General features: G+C 43.9%; 1 protein-coding gene across 3 annotated transcripts in view; it reads left to right on the forward strand.

The window, feature by feature from the left end:
• Positions 1 to 6,579, forward strand: part of dennd6aa (DENN/MADD domain containing 6Aa) — a 142,655-nt gene extending 136,076 nt beyond the window's left edge. For all 3 annotated transcript variants that reach the window (XM_070895269.1, XM_070895270.1, XM_070895268.1), the window contains 3 exons: positions 3,472 to 3,574; positions 3,800 to 3,874; positions 5,781 to 6,579. In XM_070895269.1, the coding sequence (XP_070751370.1) occupies positions 3,472 to 3,574; positions 3,800 to 3,874; positions 5,781 to 5,912 (310 nt within the window). In that variant the 3' untranslated portion in view covers positions 5,913 to 6,579. The remainder of the gene's footprint in view (positions 1 to 3,471; positions 3,575 to 3,799; positions 3,875 to 5,780) is intronic.
• Positions 6,580 to 19,655: the final 13,076 nt, after the last annotated feature.

The following is a 19,655-nucleotide window of genomic DNA, read 5'->3' on the forward strand; positions in this document are numbered from 1 at the left end:
TCTCAAGGGCCATGAACAAATTTTTATTTTTTTTATTTTTAAAGTATTCCTGCAATCGAAGGTGCTCAGTTAAATACTAACTGTTCCCAAGAATCCTAGGTGGGTAGGACCTGCTGTTCCCAATGGAAAGGCAAAGATGGCCTTTCTTCACTTACTGCATCTATGTGATATTGTGGCCTTTTAAAAAGAAAACAAGTGCATGCAGTAATTTGCATGTTTTACTAAAATAATGTCTTATGACTATAATTGGCCAAAGTGGTTTGAAGTGTGTTCTCCAAACTGGCCTCTGTATTAAGACCATAGGGTTCCACTTCATATATGTACTACGTCGGTAGTATTTATTTATAACTTGAAATGTTGTGTATCGAGTTTCAATATAAATTTCCTCATTCTTTGTATATGGAAATTGAATTGCATTCTCAGATCCTTCCGAAACCTCAATTATTTGACCTGAAATGCTTGGAGCTTGCTTTTTGTCTATTGCTGCTTCTACTGGGTTTTCTGGTCCCATCTCCAGAGAAGAACTGAAGTAATAATCCAGAACACTGTGGAAGAGGGATATTGCATGACGCGTTCAAGGATTTGAAAGTTTTAAAGGTCCATAATTGTTCATAGTTTTGAATACAATTTAATCTTCAAAATAAATAAGTTTTTAGCAAAGTTCCCCAAATTTTACCTGCCTTTTTTGATGGTCTAATTTTTTTCCATAATTGTTTTCTCCATTTTTAACACTAAAAATAGAAACTGGAGGAAAAAGTTTTTCTAAATCAAAAGTAAAAATGGACTTTAGTGATCATTAAAATTATTCATCTTGAATGTATTGCTGATGAAAACTTAAGTTCTACCATTTATTTTCTTCCATCCAAGTTCTTCTATTCTCCCCCTTCCCCCCAAGGAAGACCGTACCTCTTACAGTGTTGCTTTCTGAGCAAACTGCTGAAATGTCCAAAATTGTTGCAGGTAAATAGATTGCCCTTTCCTTGCTATAGGGAGGATATTTAATATTTCACATCTGACAGCCTTGCATGATTGGGAAATTGCTCCACAGACCTAGAACCAACAAGGGGGCAGGCCATATTAGACTGAACTAAATCTGATTCACTACACATTATTAACAGCCAAACGGTGCGTGAACATTTATCTAATAACGATCATATGATCCTGTTCAATGTTGTGTTTGAAAGGGAGAAACACAAAACAGCTGCTAAGTTTCTATATTTAGGTAAAACTGACTTCAATGGATGTGACACAAACTTTCCACAGTAAACCAGGAAAATCTGTTGATGGGTAATTCGAAAAAAGATCATTAGGAGGTGTTCAAAAAAAGAATTTAACGTGATACAGAACCAGTTTATTAGGGGCAAGAGCTCTACTTGCCAAGAAAAACAGCCATGGATGACGAAAGAGGGACAACGTAATACTAAAAGAAAAAGCATACAAAAATGTAACAAGTAGCACAGATCCTGGCAACTGGGAGAAATATCAAAATGAACAAAAATATGTTACGGGGTGCGGGGGGAGGGGGAGTGGGGAAGAGAGGGTGGTCAGGAACAATGTAGGCCCCTTGAAAACTGCTAACGGTGATTTTGTAAATGAAAATAAGGAAATGGTGTACAAATTGAATAATTACTTTGCATCAGTATTTTACAGTAGAGGAGGAAGTAGCATGCCAGACATCCCAAGGAAATTAATAGTGAATCGGGGATGAGTACTCAAAGTAAGCAAAATAACAGTAATGAAACAAATAATGGCACTAAAGAGTAACAAAGCCCCAGGACCAGATGGTTTTCATCCCAGGGTTTTAAAGGAAGTCGGTGAGCACATTGCAGATGCCCCAACTATAATCTTCCAAAGTTCTCTCGATTCAGGAACCCTTCCTTAGATTGGAAAATTGTGCATGTCACTCCGCTGTTTAAAAATGGTGAGAGAGGAAAACCAGGGAATTATAGACCAGTTAGCCTAACATCTGTTGTCGGGAAATTACTAGAGTCTATAATTAAGGATAGATTGACTGAACACCTTCAAAAATTTCAGCTAATCAGAGAGAGCCAGCATGGATTTGTGGTCATGCCTGAAAAACCTGATTGAATTTTTTGAAGAGGTATTTAAAGTACTTGGCAGGAGAATGTCTGTAGATGTTATTTATATGGACTTCCAGAAGGCATTCGATAAAGTCCATCATAAGAGACTGTTATCTAAGGTAGAAGCCCATGGAATCTAAAACAAATTATTGAACTGGTTAGGAAATTGGCTGAGCAGCAGGAGACAGAGAGTAGGGATAATGGACAGGTACTCTCATTGGCAGGATGTGATAAGTGGTGTCATGAAGGGATCTGTGTTGGGGCCTCAACTAGTCACCGTATTTATTAACGTATTTATTAGATGATGGGCAAGAAAACCACATGCCAATAACACAAAGATAACCGGCATTGTAGGCGGTGTAGATGAAAGCATAAAATTACAAAGGGATATTGATAGATTAAGTGAATGAACAAATGGATTTCAATACAGACAAGTGTGAGGCCATCCACTTTGGACATTAAAAAGATAGCTCAGAGTACTTTCTAAACCGTGAAAAGTTAGAAATCGAGGAGGGCCAGAGAGACTGAGGGGTCCTTGTACATAGATCGTGACCGGTACAGAAAATAATCAAAAAGGATGATGGAATGCTGGCCCCTATATCTAGAGGACTAGAATACAAGGGGGTAGAAGTTATGCTGCAGCTGTACAAACCTTGAGTTAGACCACACTTGGAGTATTGTGTTCAGTTCTGGGCACCATATCTTAGGAAGGATATATTAGCCTAGGAGGGAGTGCAGTGTAGATTTACCAGAATTACACCTGGATACCAAAGTTTACATTACGAGGAAAAATTACACAAACTAGGGTTGTATTCCCTGGAATTTAGAACATCAGTTGCAGTTCTCAAGGTATTAAGGGGAACTGATGGGGTAGATAGAGAGAACCTATTTCCACTGGTTGGGGAATCTAGGTCTCCCAAGGAATTAAAGCCAGGCCAATCAGAATGAAGTTAGGAAACGTTTCTACACGCAAAGGGTCGTAGAAGTTTGGAAATCTCTTTTGCAAACAGCAGTTGATGCTAGATCAAATAGCTCATTTTAAATCTGAGATTGATAGATTTTTGTGAACTAAAAGTATTAAGGGATATGGGGCAAAGGCAGATACATGGGGTTAGGTGACAGATCAGCCATGATCGCATTGAGTGGCGGAACAGACTCGAGGGGCTAAATCACCTACTCCTATTCATATGTTTCTAATGGGTGTAAAGCTGCAGTATACCGCTCTGGCACATGTGTTATGACAGCGCTCTACTGTGCCACCTTGATTTCATATTTCTGTCAAGTTTTTGGCTGGCAAAATAAAATTGTAAAACAAATCCACTGTATGTCCATGTCTGCAGCAGTATTCATAGAGTGTTTTTATGTTCCGTTTGTTTTTCATTCCATTAAGGCAGTTCCTGAAATCACCAAATTTTGATGGCTGGTTTCGGTCAAGGTGGAAGGAAATGACACAAAAATTAGAGGCATTGCACCTAGAGGCCTTGTGTGATGCAGTGAGTACAACCAAAGGGGATAAAATATAGCTTGAGTTCTATGCCTTGTAACATTAACATATTAGTTCTGCTGTGTAATATATAAACTTGAACTCTAGCCATGACATTTTATGTAAAGACAAAGCAAATATCTATGATTATTGCAGCGTATTCATATAATTTGTGAAAGGCAATCTGTGTTCAAATAATTTAGGTTAATTTGAATATGATCCTGTTTCTTTTCAGGATTTACTGATATGGATTCAGAAGCACACAGAGGTTGAGGTGGTGGATTTGGTACTAAAGTTAAAAGAGAAATTGGTAAGTACAAGGAATAATGATTGCTGAGAATTTAAGTTGCACAAAGCCAAAAACGTTTACTTTAAGTACTGTGATATTGTGGAATTTCACTTTGAGCAAGTTCTATCCAAGAAACACTGATGAAGGAGCATAGGGTGTTTCGAGCTGAAGATGTATAATTTTTGTTGGAAGGGGTAGGAAATCATTCTGCCTGCTTAAGAATGGTATGGAAAGTGCAACGACAAGCAGTTAAGGCCAAGTAAATTCTGGGGGTGAAATGGATTTAGAACTGTAATCTCTTCACCTCGATAATCTGCTCGTCACGGGTTTTCTAATTAGTAGTTAATCTCCTGTTGCACACTGGGACAGATTTTGAACTTTAGGGGGGTGGGGGGCGGGCACGGTGGTGTTGCAATCTCGGAGGGTGGGGGCACAGCAGCACAAATTATTTTTGTGGGCCCCAGAGTTGCATTTGCTGTTCCGGGACCCTCAAAATTAATTGAACACAGCCTTTAGAGGGCCTTTTCTCTTCCATTGCCCATGGCACTGCGCAGGCTTTGACCATTTCTGACATAAAATAACAATTAGGGTCAGCTTTATGTCATAGGACCCCGATTTCCATATTGAGTTACCGATAGCTTGAATCAGGCGAGCACTTTGGACACCCGTTGGTAGGCTCCCATTAGAGAATTTTTTAAATTTAAGAGTAGATGTTCTGTCTACTCCTCAAATCAGTAATATGCTTGCACATTGAAGTCAGCATTCACAGCTTATTACTTGCAATAGTACTCAATATACAATTAACAGATAGTATAACCGCACCAGGCCATGGATAATTAGGGGACTCAAACGCGTTACAGTTGTGAGCTTGGTATACAGGCTGAATTGTACCTTTATCGAATCCAAGATATCTGTACAAACTGACATTTTTTTATACTTCTCTCACCCCCTCTGTAACAAACCACACATTTCTGAATTAGATGATTATACAAAAGTTAAATTACAACTCCATAAAAGAGAACTTAAGTGAACATTTTACTCATCAATACAAGGAACAGATCTGACCATTTATACAATAAGAGGCAAAGTGAAGCACCTTGTATAAGAGGATGATCGATTTATATTAGATTAAGAAAGAACCTTGTCAGTAATTACCGAAAGAATTTCTGCCACCATTAGTTGACAAACTGGCCTAGAAAATTGTTCATGCTTGTTTTTGACCACAAACTGAGCAACAGCAACTGATGGTCAAGAGGATCATGCGATATTATTCCTCTTGGGTCATCAGGAGACTGCGGGCAATAGTAATGCCCCAAGAGGCAGTTGACTGGTCATGGAGAGGAGCAAAATCGGCCAGCCAGGTTGCTTTAGAAACAAAAGTAAACTGTCACAGTGTGTGCACATAAGCTCAAAGATTTTTGCCCAAAATGGTAGAAGGGTCTTGAGACGGGCACAGGACACTTCTTTCTTTATCTAAGTTAGACTTGCGCTGATTTCAGGCAGTCGCCAGAGACACCTGAAAGCAGCACAGACAAGTATTGTGCCACATATTTACGTGCAAGACCTGATGCACAGTTGGCCCATCGGCCCCTATATTTTTCACCTGACAAACAGGTGCTGAGCAAACCAATTTCTAGGCCACTATGTTTTCCAATTTGATTACAGCACACAAAGCTCTATGTTGGGAGGTAAAAGCAGGAAGAGTTCAAATTCCATATGAAATGCTTGGGAAAGAAGCTTGAGATGACACAAAAATGTGATTTACTGTACATAAGTACTTTCCTAGCTGCCATGGAATATTTTATTTTGTGCTTTATGGCAGTTATTACGACGTGTGCTTCATTGTTGAAACATGTATGATTAATTATATATATATATATATATATAGAAAATACATGTTTTTCTTTCACATATTCTGTCTATTCAGGTGCAGGCCAAGCAAAATTGCCTTCCTATAAAACGAGACACATTGGAGAAACTGCAGATGCACATTGAAGCAATAATTTTATCACTGCCAGAAGACCTGCAGAGTATCTTGCTAAAAAATGGCACAACATGATCTTTGCACTCTTCCACTGAAGGGCACTTAACTAGAAAGAACACAAAAAACACTCCAGAGCAATATTGAGGAAGAACAGGGGAAGAAAAATATACTATAATGCTAAGGAAAATGAGAAGACCAAGTGGATTTTAATGGGTAGCATTTTGAGAAGATTCTTCAGTATGAGTGTGTTTGCATGTGATGGTGAAGAAATAGGACAACTATTCAATCACTGTTTAAACTGAGTGTGTTTGTGTATGAAATGCCTGTGGTTATTTTAACAATCGAGTTTCACAATGTGGTGCTGGCAGCTACCATTGATGAGGTTGGTGTCTGCAATGTGTACTATCAGTGGAAAACAACAGGGGGAGTTTTACTACTAACATTTGTATTGCAAATTATGTATTGATATAAAGGCTGTGCAAGTACCAGTGCTGGTATTTTGCTTAGATGCATATTTTAATTTGCTTACATTTTTATATAAATGTCTATTCTCGTATGAAATGATATTACTAAACTAACAATAATTTGTAGAATTAAAAATATTTGTATTTAAATAAATAAATTGATTTAACTTTTAAGAACAAGAACAGGATATTCACAAGCACATTTTAATCAACAGAAATATGACTCAACTTCATTATTTTTACCAAAGCACATTGTCAATGACTATACAAAATTTCTAATAAACTATACACTATTTTAATTAATGCTATTTGTCTTTTAGTTTATAAATAATTTATATTTGCATAACATGTCAAAATATCTGAACTTCACAAACAAACACCTTTTCAATGTTATGTCGACAAACAATGCAACCATTCGTTGTATAAACAGCAATGAGATGTTTGAATGACCAATTAATTTATTTTGATGGAAGAATGTTGACAAGAACATTGGGGAACCCTCTGCTGTTCTTTGAGTTGTGCCAAGAAATTTTCAACATCCACAGGAACAAGCAGAAAATACCTCGGTTTAACAGACTCCAAAGGATGGCAAACAGTGCATACTGCATTGCCACGTGACCTTAGATTATGAACACCAGTCCAGTGTGGGACTTGAATCCGCAACCTTATTTTCCTACATTACAACAGTGACTACACTCCAAAAGTACTTCATTGGCTGTAAAACGTTTTGAGACATCCAGTGGTCGTGAAAGGTGCTACATAAATGCAAGTCTTTCTTTTTTTTCCTTATGATCTCGAAACATGAGTACTACCAACTGGCCCAAACTAATGTGCAAGATTATTCTCGCAGCTCAATAGCTCTTGTGATGGACTTTCATGGTTCAAGTTTGCAACTGGGGCAAGTTATGTCTTTTCTTGCACATAAACTTCTCGACACTGAATTGGTAAATGTTTCAAAGTTTTTCGATGGATGTTGATAGAGAATTCAAGCTCTGCAGCCCGGCTGCAGTTTTGAAAAAACACAGACCACATTGCATTAAGTCATCAATCAACTTGACATTTTAGGACCTTGGGTAGCGAGCCAATTAAAAGGTTAACAGACTATCAATTGAGCCAATAAGGTCAAAGAAGGCGAGTTCTTTTCTGTAAATTGAACCAGGTATAAGTCCAGCCATTTTGGCCATGTGGTCTCAGAAGGACAAAGGCCTGACTTAAAGCCAGAAGCTTGTTGCTGCTGCCAGAATAAAGTTACATTAAAACTACAATCGGTGTTCATATTTCATTGGAAATTAAGAGATCTAACAATTTTGGCATCACGAACACAATCGCTGAGGGAAGAAACTGAATTTTGGACATCGGACCTACATACTGAGGTAAGGACTCCTCTTTATAAAAGTCCTCGGTCAAAAGTCTAAATTAACCTCTCCTTCTACGCGATTACGAAATCCTCCGGTTTGTGAACCCTCCGGTTGGTAGTCGGCTCGAGGTCCCATAGACGTCTAACTTCGGCGGTATGTTAGTTAATTAATCACCGACCCACTGATCGGCTGGAAAGCCTACGACTCAAGACCCCAGTAAAGAAATCAGTATTATGGCAGCAGGAGATAAGAGCAAAGAATTGCCAACAACTTTTAAAAGCGGGCGGGCACCACCTGAGGTTTCAATAGATGAAATCCTCAAACAGTTGAAAGAACACATAGAGCAACAATTCAACTTATCTAAAACCTGTATTAAGATCGAACAAAAGTACGGAACCTCCAAAGGACAATGGTCCTTGGACGAGATTAAAAAGGTTTGGGGGAAAAACGACCCCTATGAAAAATAAAGAGCGAATCAAATGGTCCCTAACCGTTATGGGACAGATCCGACAGCGGAATGAAATTATAACGTGTTCCCAATATGATAGTGACCTGACCAGTACAAAGGACCAATTGCAAACGGTTTGTGCACAGCTGCGACAGAAAAAGCTTGAACTTGAAAAGCTGGAAGCGGAAGTTAAAGATCTTAAAGGTGAAATTAAAGAATGGAAAAAATCATTAGGTCAAGAGACAGTAATAGGAAAAGGAAAATGTATCGGTCAATTTCCAGGGTACCCATGTTTGGATCAATTAAAAGCGCAAACCCGAAGACACGACCAAGGAATATATACGGATTCTGAATCCTCTGACGATACAGGGTCGGAGGATGAAGAATTAAGGGTGCGCTTTGCCTCTTTTTAAAAAAAAAAGACGAATTGTAGTCAAATCAGAAGAGACTGCGGATGAGGGCGGAACCAAAAAAACGAGGAAAAGAGTGTATGCAGAATACTTATTTCATGATCCGGCAGACCCAGAGAAAATTGATAAATGGTCCAAGGAATTGCCCAATCCAAAGAAAGGGGGAGTGAAAACGTGGGACCAATTGGACCGCTTAAGATATATACATCAACTTCATCCCTGGGACGGAGTGCAAATTTTGATCATAATGGTGCCAAAAACACAAGAAAATTGCACGACAAGGTAGAAGAAGCTTTGGGGCAGGATGAGCAAGAATTAAACGCAGGGTGGGAGGCGATTAAACACTGGCTGCAAGCCTTCAGTCCAGCCAAGACAGACTGGGGAAAAATTGCAGCCTGCCAACAGAAAGGAATAGAGGAGGTCCTGGAGTATGACGAGCGGTTGAGATACACGTGGCTAGAACATTCGGGTATGAATAATACGGATGAGGAAATGGATGAACAAGCGTTTGGACCCCTGAAAGCAGCTTTCGTGGCAGGTCTAAAGCCAGAACTGTCCAAAATGCTTAAGGTAGTGTTACCGGACTGGGAAGGTGGAGGAACTACCTTTGCAGCATTGGTGGATCGATGTAACCAATTAGACAGGGATATGGGAGCTAAAGTCCGAGCCCTGCAGGCTGTGGGATGGAAATCCCAGGATTCCGATAAACAGTTATTAGGAAAATTACCCGGAAAATGTCATTATTATGGGAAAGAAGGTCTCTGGGCCAAGACGTGCAGGGCAAAACAGCAAGGTCGTGGCTGGGGAAGAGGACGCAGCCAGGGATACAATTCAGCCAACAAACCAGGCTTGTCACAAGATAACGTCCTCATAGAAGCATTTAAGCGACTGACAATACAACAACAGAAGGAGTTACTTGGGATAGCAAAAAACGATCAGAGCCCACCCTGGCCCCCCACCTCACACTAATACAACAAAGGGGAGATGGGCTCTATATAACTGTGAGGGTGGGCGATAAGGATGTGGACTGTCTTTTAGACACAGGGGCGGAATTAACATGCTTACCCCCACAATATGGAGACTTTTTGTCGTTGGATGATAGGGCACGTACAGCCTATGGAGTTGGGGGCCATAAAATGGAAATTAAAAGGACAACACCGGTACTTATAGGGCTGGGTCCACATGAACTAACCACGCCGGTCTGGTTAGGCCCAGTAGATCAACCCCTTTTGGGAATGGATGTTCTAATCCAAGTAGATTCATCGTTGCATTTCGAGGATGGTCGGGTGACATGGTCAATTAGAACTTTGAAGAAAGAAGAATTGAAGGAACACCTGATATGGGCTAAAGATAAGAACGATTATGGCCTACTCCAGATGGAGCCTGCGTCATTTACCGGGACCAAGCCTCCATGCACTAAACAGTATCCCATCAGTCCAACTGCCATCGCGGGAACCTTACCGGTTATTCAGCAATTGGAGAAACAAGGGGTGCTTATTAAAACGCATAGCTCCTCCAATAGCCCCGTGTGGCCGGTACAGAAATCTAATGAGACTTGGCATTTAACCGTCGATTATAGGAAAGCTAACCAGTGTATTGATCAAAAAGCTCCTTTGGTCGCAGATCCCTCCACCATTTTTAATGCCCTCAAACCGGAACATAAATATTTCTCGGTTATAAATATGGCCAACGGATTTTGGTCGGTGTCTCTGGCACCGGAGGTTCGACAGTGGTTTGCTTTCACGGTCCAAGGACAACAGTATACTTGGACCCGGTTACCGCAGGGTTTCCACAACAGCCCTCCGGTATTCCACATGGCTTTACAAAGCCATTTGCGAGAATTACCTCCCCTGTCATCCACAGTCATCCAATATGTAGACGATATCCTGCCAGCTTCAAACACGGAAGAATAGCATGAACAAGATTTACGAGCTTTGCTGGACCACCTTTGGCTGAGAGGACATAAAGCCAGCATCGACAAAGCACAAATATCCCAAGAAGAGGTTGTATACTCGGGACAAAAGATTTCACAAGGAAAGAGAGAACTTACCCAGGATAGAACTGCAGCCATTCGGGCTGCTAAAAAAACCCACCACTATTCAGGAACCAAGGTCTTTTTTGGGATTGTGTAACTTTAACAGAAATTGGATTGACTCCTTCACACAGCTTGCTCAGCCATTGAATGATATCTTAAAGGGGAAACGTGCCTCTAAAGAAGCCATCACCCTCACTAAGGAACAGCAAGAGGCCTTCCTGAGTTTGAAAAAGGCTTTGTGTTCAGCACCGGCTCTGGGAATCCCCGACAGTGGTAAGCCATTTACCCTGTTTGTCCATGAGAAAGAAGGATATATGACAGCTATACTGACACAAGAACATGGGGATCGGCAAAGACCTATTGGCTATTCGGCAAAACTGGATGCGGTAGCCCTTGGATGGGGAAGTTGCCTAAGGGCCATGGAAGCTACATGTCGAGTGGTAATGATCACTGTGGGTCTAGTCCTCGACCAAAAGCTGATTGTCAAGTGTCCCTACACCGTATACGCTTTGCTATCTATGAATAGAATGTCTCAGGTGACGGCAGCCAGATGGACCCACTGGACAGCAGTTTTGGAAGCTCCTAATCTCCATATCGTCTGGGCCAGCCCGGTTAATCCCGCAACTATGCTCCCGATGTCAGAATCGAGGGAGCAAGAGGGGAGAGAATGTGAAGAGCATAACTGCATGGAGATGTAAAAAGAAACAGAAGAAGCAACCTTAGCAGCAGAGGAGCCTCTGCACAACCCAGACCTCATCCTGTTTACAGATGGTTCCTCCTTTGTTGACAATGGTACCAGAAAAGCAGGGTGGGCAGTTACAACCTTATGAGGTAGTGGCAAAAGGATGTTTACCCTCAGGAACGTCAGCACAACAGGCCGAGTTACGGGCCCTGTCAGAAGCATGTCGAATAGCAGAAGGACAGACAGCTAACGTCTGCACAGATTCGCGTTATGCTTTTGGAGTCGCTCACGACTTTGGTCTGTTATGGCAGAAAAGAGGATTCCTCACTGCTGCTGGTACACCTATCCGAAATGGAAAAGAAGTCCGAGACTTACTAGAGGCCATACAATTACCTCAGGAAGTGTCCATCCTGAAGTGTAAGGCCCATACCAAGGAAAATACCACAGAAGCACAGGGAAATGCCCTAGTCGACCAGGCAGCTAAAGATGCCGCCTCACAGGGCGTTCCCCCAGAAGAACCAACACACATGTGCAAATTGAAAGCACTCAGACCTTTTGATGAAGGGAGGTCATTGATGAAGCAGCTGAAGCTGATGATGGTTGGGCCTAGGCCACTGTCCTGAGGAACTCCTGCAGTGTTGTCCTGGGGCTGAGATGATTGACCTCCAACCATCCTCCTTTGTGCTATTTATGATTCCAGCCAGGGGAGAGTGTTGTGTATGGAGAAAGTGTCAGACTGAACACTGAGCTCAAAGTAAAGTGTGATCTTGGTCTTTTATTGCAGGTCTCCAGAGTGCCTCTCCAAACTGTGAAGCCTCCTTAAATACCTGTGCTCCCAAGGGATCCCAGGGGATGAGCCCTCTGGTGGCTGTACAGAGTAAATACAAGTCCACATGTATAACAACACTACCCCCCAAGGTCAACAGTGTAACTATTTACAATGTGAGTCGATCTGGGGCCCTTCTTGTTCTGGTTGACCGTCTAGGTGTGAAAGCTGGTGGTGGTGAATCATGTGTTGGGCCCTCGCTGGGCTACTGTGCAGCTGGCCTTGCTGGGCGGCCTGGTGTGTTGGGGCCTACAGGGCTGCTGTGGATGATAGGTTCTGCTTTGAGGTCAACCGTGGTGCCGGTTGCCACTGGTGTGTCTACTGGGGGATCAAAAAAGGTAGGGTCCAAGGTGGGTTGCTCAGGATAGTCCGTGAATCTGAGTTTGATTTGGTCCAAGTGGTTCCGGTGAATGAGTCCATTTGAAAGTTTGACCCGAAACACCCTACTTCCCTCTTTGGCCACGGCAGTGCCAGGAAGCCACTTGGGACCTTGCCCATAATTTAATACAAATACAGGATAATTGATTTCAATCTCGCGTGACACATTTGCGTTATCATGGTGTGGACTTTGTTGAAGCTGCCTACTCTCTACCTGTTCATGTAGATCAGGGTGAACTAATGAGAGCCTTGTCTTAAGTGCTCTTTTCATGAGTAGTTCAGCAGGTGGGATCCCAGTGAGTGAGTGGGGTCTCGTGCGGTAGCTAAGCAGTACTCGGGATAGGCGAGTCTGCAGTGAGCCTTCAGTTACCCTCTTCAAGGTTTGCACTGCTCTCTCTGCCTGACCATTGAATGCTGGTTTAAACTGGGCAGATGTGACATGTTTGATCCCGTTACGGGTCATGAATTCTTTGTACTCAGCACTGGTAAAATATGGCCCGTTATCGCTCACCAGGACATTGAGTAAGCAGTGTGTGGCAAACATGGCCCGCAGGCTTTCAGTAGTGGCAGCCAGCCGACATTATCTCTTATTCAATTCACTTGGAGTACGCGTCTGCAACCACAAGGAACATTTTACCCAAGAACGGGCCCGCATAGTCGACGTGTACCCGAGACCACGGTTTGGAGGGCCAAGACCATAAACTTAGCAGCGCCTCCCTGGGTACATTGCTTAACTACGAGCATGTATTACATCTGTGAACACAGGACTCTTAAGTCCGCATCGATCCCACACATGGGATCTGGCTATCGCTTTCATCATTACGATGCCTGGGTGGGTACTGTGGAGGTCATTGATGAAAGTGTCTCTGCCCTTCTTGGGGACCAGTACTCGATTGCCCGACAGAAGGCAGTCTGCCTGTATAGACATTTCATCTCTGCGCCGCTGGAACGGCTTTATCTCTTCCTGCATTTCCACTGGGACACTGGACCAGCTTCCGTGAAGCACACAGCGTTTGACTAGAGATAATAAGGAGTCCTGGCATGCCCAGGTTTTGATCTGCCAGGCAGTGACGGGTGATTGCTCACTCTTAAATGCTTTCATAACCATGGCTAGATCTGCGGGCTGCGCCATTTCCACCCCTGTGGTGGGCATCGGCGCATGTTTTCTGTGCCTGGCCTGTGGTGGACGGCGTAGTTGTATGCGGACAACGTGAGCGTCCATCTCTGGATGCGGGCCGATGCATTGATATTTATCCCTTTACTTTCAGAAAACGGGTATAAATGGCTTATGGGCTAAAATTCAAATTGGAAACTGACCAAACAGATATTGATGCATTTTCTTTACCCCATAGACACACGCTAATGCTTCTTTTTCAATCATGCTGTAGACTCTCTCAGCCTTAGATAGAGTCCTGGATGCATAAGCAACCGATTGCAGTTTCCCGAAATCATTAGTTTGTTGCGTTACATACCCGACGCCATATGACGACGCATCACATACTAGTACCAAATGCTTACATGGATCATACAACACAAGCAATTTGTTTGAGCATAACAATTTTCTCGCTTTTACAAAGGCATTTTCTTGGCTTTTGCCCCAAACCTATTCGCCCCTTTTCGTAGTAAGACATGTAGTGGTTCTAGCAGGGTGCTGAGACACGGTAAGAAGTTACCAAAGTAGTTGAAGAATCCCAGAAACGACAGCAGCTCCGTCACGTTCTGTGGCCTCGGTGCGTTCTCGATTGCCTCCGTCTTCGCGTTGGTGGGCCTGATGCCGTCCGCCACAATCCTCCTTTCCAAGAACTCCATTTCAGGCACCAGGAAAACGCACTTCGAGTGTTTTAACCTGAGCCCCACGTGGTTGAATCAACGAAGAACCTCCTCCACGTTCTGCAGGTGCTCGACTGTGTTCCGTCCTTTGACCAAGATGTCGTCCTGGAAGACCATGGTGTGCGGGACCGACTTCAGTAAACTTTCCATGTTTCTCTGGAATATCGCCGCCACTGATCGGATTTCAAACGGGCATCTGTTATATACAAAAAGACCCTTGTGCGTGTTGATGCAGGTGAGGGCCTTCGATGATTCCTCCAGTTCCTGTGTCATGTAGGCTGATGTCAGATCCAGCTTCGTTAACATCTTTCCTCCCTCCAGTGTTGCAAAGAGGTCGTCGGCCTTTGGTCGTGGGTATTGGTCCTGCAGGGAGAAACGATTGATAGTTACTTTGTAATCACCACAGATTTTCACAGTGCTGTCTCCCTTGAGGACTGGGACAATAGGACTGGCCCACTCGCTGAATTCAATCGGTGAAATGATGCCCTCTCTTTGCAGCCAGTCGAGCTCGATCTCTACCCTTTCTCTCATCATGTACGGTACTGCTCTCGCCTTGTGATGGATGGGTCGCGCCCCCGGAATTAGGTGGATCTGCACTTTTGCTCCTTGGAATTTCCCGATGCCTGGTTCGAACAGCGCAGGAAATTTGTTTAAGACCTGGGCACACGAAGTGTCGTCAGCGGGCGATAGTGCTCGGACATCGTCCCAGTTCCAGCGTATCTTTCCCAGCTAGCTCCTGCCGAGCAGCGTGAGACTATCGCCCGGAACCACCCAGAGTGGTACCTTGTGCACCGCTCCATCGTAGGAGACCTTTACGGTAGCACTGCCGATTTACAGGAATGAATTCTTTCGTGTAAGTTCTTAGTTTCGCGTGAACTGGAGTTAAGACTGGCCGTGAGGCCTTGTTGCACCACAACCTTTCGAAAGTCTTTTTGCCCATGATCCAGCTCCATTGACACCGGGAGTCCATTTAGTTCAACATTCAGCATTATCGGGGGACATTTTGTGGCAAATGTGTACACTGCATGTACCTCTGCTCCTCCTATCTGACGCTCTGGTTCGTCGTGATCCTCCATGGATCTGTCCTTCTCTGCAACATGGTGGTTTGCAGGTTTAACAGGCTTAGCAGCCTGCCTGCACATGCGTTAGAGGTGTCCCATTGTTCCACAGCCCTTGCAAACGTACTCTTTGAATCGGCATGAATGGAAACGATGATCACCTACGCAGCGCCAACAAGGTGTTAATGGCCTTGCATTCATCACCCTTGATGATGGACTCTCAGTCATCTGCGGATGTGCAGTCGCAGGTATGTGTGACCTGCCCTGTTATGATTCGAAAACAACATCACTTTGTTCACAGTACTTGTAGCAGCACTTGTGTGCTGAGAGATTTGCTTTGTATTGTCACTGGTGTCAATGAACGCCTGGGCTATCGCTATGGCCTTACTCAAGGTTGGGGTCTCTACAGTCAAACGTTTGCGAAGTATGGTTTCGTGGCCAATGCCAAGTATGAAAAAGTCTCTGAGCATGTGCTCCAAATGTCCTTCAAATTCGCAATGTCCTGCAAGGCAAGGCATCTTAGCTTGGTGACAGAACTCGCCACTTCCTGACCTTCAGACCTTTGGTGTAGAACTGGTACCTTGCCATCAGAACGCTTTCCTTCGGGTTCAAATGCTCTCGGACCAGTGTGCACAAATCATCGTACGGTTTCGCTGGAGTGAGCAGATTCTTCATGAGGCCATATATTGGTGCCCCCCAGATGGTGAGGAGGATTGCCCTTTGTTTGGCAGCGCTCTCTTCCCCATCTAGCTCTTTGGCCACAAAGTATTGGTCAAGTCGCTCCACAAAAGTTTCCCAATCATCTCCCTCCGAAAATTTCTCCAGGATGCCCAGTTTTCTGAATCTTTGGGTTTGCTATCTGTATCTCGTCGCCAGCTTTTGTGTATGGAGAAAGAACCAGACTGAACACTGTGAGCTCAAAGTAAAGTGTGACCGTAGTCTTTTATTGCAGGTCTCCAGATTACCTCTCCAACCTGTGAGACCTCCTTAAATACCTGTGCTCCCAAGGGATTATGGGATCCCTTAGGGCTCCAGGGGATGAGCCCTTTTGTGGTTGTGCAGAGTAAATACAAGTCCACATATATAAGAGTTTTTCCTCTTGATTCCCATTGACTATAATTTTAGTAGGGCTCCTTGATGCCACACTCGGTCACATGGTGCCTGTGACAAGAGCAGTCTATCTCTCCTTATCTCTGGAATTCAGTTCTTTGGTCCATGTTTGGACCAAGGCTGTAATGAGGTCTGAAGCCGAGTGGTCCTGCTGGAACCCAAAACTGAGCATCGGTGAGCAGGATATTGGTCTAACTCTTCTGATTGGAACACTAAGGAGACACTGGGTTCATTAGCCCCAACAAAAGAAATCTGACAAAACTGGCTGCCTTTTGGGGCAGATCGAATAACACCCAAATCATGGCAACAGTTGCATAGTGGCTATGCTACTGGACTAGTAATCGAGTCTTGGGTTAATCTGGAAGAATGAGTTCAAATCCCACCTCGCAGTACTGGAATTTAAATTCAAATAAAAATAAATTTGGAAGAAAAATTGAGTAGCATTAATGACCCTGACACTACTGGATTGTTGTAAAATCCCATTTTGGTTCACTAATGTCCTTTTAGGGAAGAAAATCTGCCATCCTTTCCTGGTCTGGTCTATATGTGACTCCAGATCCACGGCCGTGCGGTTGACTTTTAACTGCCCTCTAAAAAGGTTTAGCAAGTAACTCGGTTGTAGTCAAATCGGCGGCAGATCGGAGGCGGGAGCTCGAGGTGCGTGGTGAGGCCGATAAAAGGCCCAGCGGCTGCGAGAGGCGGTGGCAGATCAGAGGCGGGAGCTCGAGGTGCGTGGTGAGGCCTATAAAAGGCCTAGCTTGTACAGCTCCAGCCGGGAGAAAAAGCAGAAAAGATGTAGAAAGGAATCAAAAGGTGACGTCACAGCCAAAGGGGTAAGTGATTGGCTGGTGATTGGGGAGTAGTTTTTCTTTTTCTTTTTTATATCAGTAAGTAACCTGTTTACAGTGTTGTCACCAATTTAAGGGTATCTAAGGGTTAAGTCATGGCAGGAGAGCTCGGTCACGTGATCTGCTCCTCCTGTACTATGTGGGAACTCAGGGACACTTCCGGTGTCCCTGACGACTACATCTGCGGGAAGTGTATCCGCCTCCAGTTCCTGACGGACCGCGTTGTGGAATTGGAGCTGAGGGTGGATTCACTTTGGAGCATCCACGATGCTGAGAATGACGTGAGTAGCACGTTTAGCGAGTTGGTCTTACCGCAGGAGAAGGGTTCACAGCCAGCAAGGGAATGGAAGACCAGCAGGAAGAGTAGTGCAAGGAAGGTAGTGCAGGGGTCCCCTGTGGTCATCCCCCTGCAAAACAGATACACTGCTTTGAGTACTGTTGAGGGGGATGTCTCATCAGGGGAGGGCAGCAGCAGCCAAGTTCATGGCACCGTGGCTGGCTCTGTTGCACAGGAGGGCAGGAAAAAGAGTGGGAGAGCGATAGTGATAGGGGATTCAATTGTGAGGGGAATAGATAGGCGTTTCTGCGGCCGCAACCGAGACTCCAGGATGGTATGTTGCCTCCCTGGTGCAAGGGTTAAGGATGTCTCGGAGCGGGTGCAGGACATTCTAAAAAGGGAGGGAGAACAGCCAGTTGTCGTGGTGCACATTGGTACCAACGACATAGGTTAAAAAAAGGGATGAGGTCCTACGAAACGAATTTAAGGAGCTAGGAGCTAAATTAAAAAGTAGGACCTCAAAAGTAGTAATCTCGGGATTGCTACCAGTGCCACGTGCTAGTCAGAGTAGGAATCGCAGGATCGCAATACGTGGCTTGAGCAGTGGTGCAGCAGGGAGGGATTCAAATTCCTGGGGCATTGGAACCGGTTCTGGGGGAGGTGGGACCAGTACAAACCGGACGGTCTGCACCTGGGCAGGACCGGAACCAATGTCCGAGGGGGAGTGTTTGCTAGTGCTGTTGGGGAGGAGTTAAACTAATATGGCGGGGGATGGGAACCAATGCAGGGAGACAGAGGGAAACAAAAAGGAGACGAAAGCAAAAGACAGAAAGGAGATGAGGAAAAGTGGAGGGTAGAGAAACACAAGGCAAAGAACAAAAAGGGCCACTGTACAGCAAAATTCTAAAAGGACGAAGGGTGTTAAAAAAACAAGCCTGAAGGCTTTGTGTCTTAATGCAAGGAGTATCCGTAATAAGGTGGATGAATTAACTGTGCAAATAGATGTTAACAAATATGATGTGATTGGGATTACGGAGACGTGGCTCCAGGATGATCAGGGCTGGGAACTCAACATCCAGGGGTATTCAACATTCAGGAAGGATAGAATAAAAGGAAAAGGAGGTGGGGTAACATTGGTGGTTAAAGAGGAGATTAATGCAATAGTTAGGAAGGACATTAGCTTGGATGATGTGGAATCTATATGGGTAGAGCTGCAGAACACCAAAGGGCAAAAAACGTTAGTGGGAGTTGTGTACAGACCTCCAAACAGTAGTCGTGATGTTGGGGAGGGCATCAAACAGGAAATTAGGGGTGCATGCAATAAAGGTGCAGCAGTTATCATAGGTGACTTTAATATGGACATAGATTGGGCTAACCAAATTGGAAGCAATACAGTGGAGGAGGATTTCCTGGAGTGCATAAGGGATGGTTTTCTAGACCAATATGTCGAGGAACCAACTAGGGGGGAGGCCATCTTAGACTGGGTGTTGTGTAATGAGAGAGGATTAATTAGCAATCTCGTTGTGCGAGGCCCCTTGGGGAAGAGTGACCATAATATGGTGGAATTCTGCATTAGGATGGAGAATGAAACAGTTAATTGAGACCATGGTCCAGAACTTAAAGAAGGTTAACTTTGAAGGTATGAGGCGTGAATTGGCTAGGATAGATTGGCGAATGATACTTAAGGGGTTGACTGTGGATGGGCAATGGCAGACATTTAGAGACCGCATGGATGAACTACAACAATTGTACATTCCTGTCTGGCGTAAAAATTAAAAAGGGAAGGTGGCTCAACCGTGGCTATCAAGGGAAATCAGGGATAGTATTAAAGCCAAGGAAGTGGCATACAAATTGGCCAGAAATAGCAGCAAACCCAGGGACTGGGAGAAATTTAGAATTCAGCAAAGGAGGACAAAGGGTTTGATTCGGGCAGGGAAAATGGAGTACGAGAAGAAGCTTGCAGGGAACATTAAGACAGACTGCAAAAGTTTCTATAGATATGTAAAGAGAAAAAGGTTAGTAAAGACAAACGTAGGTCCCCTGCAGTCAGAATCAGGGGAAGTCATAACGGGGAACAAAGAAATGGCAGACCAA

The sequence above is a fragment of the Pristiophorus japonicus genome, chromosome 12, assembly GCF_044704955.1.
Source record: "Pristiophorus japonicus isolate sPriJap1 chromosome 12, sPriJap1.hap1, whole genome shotgun sequence".
NCBI lineage: Eukaryota > Metazoa > Chordata > Chondrichthyes > Pristiophoridae > Pristiophorus > Pristiophorus japonicus.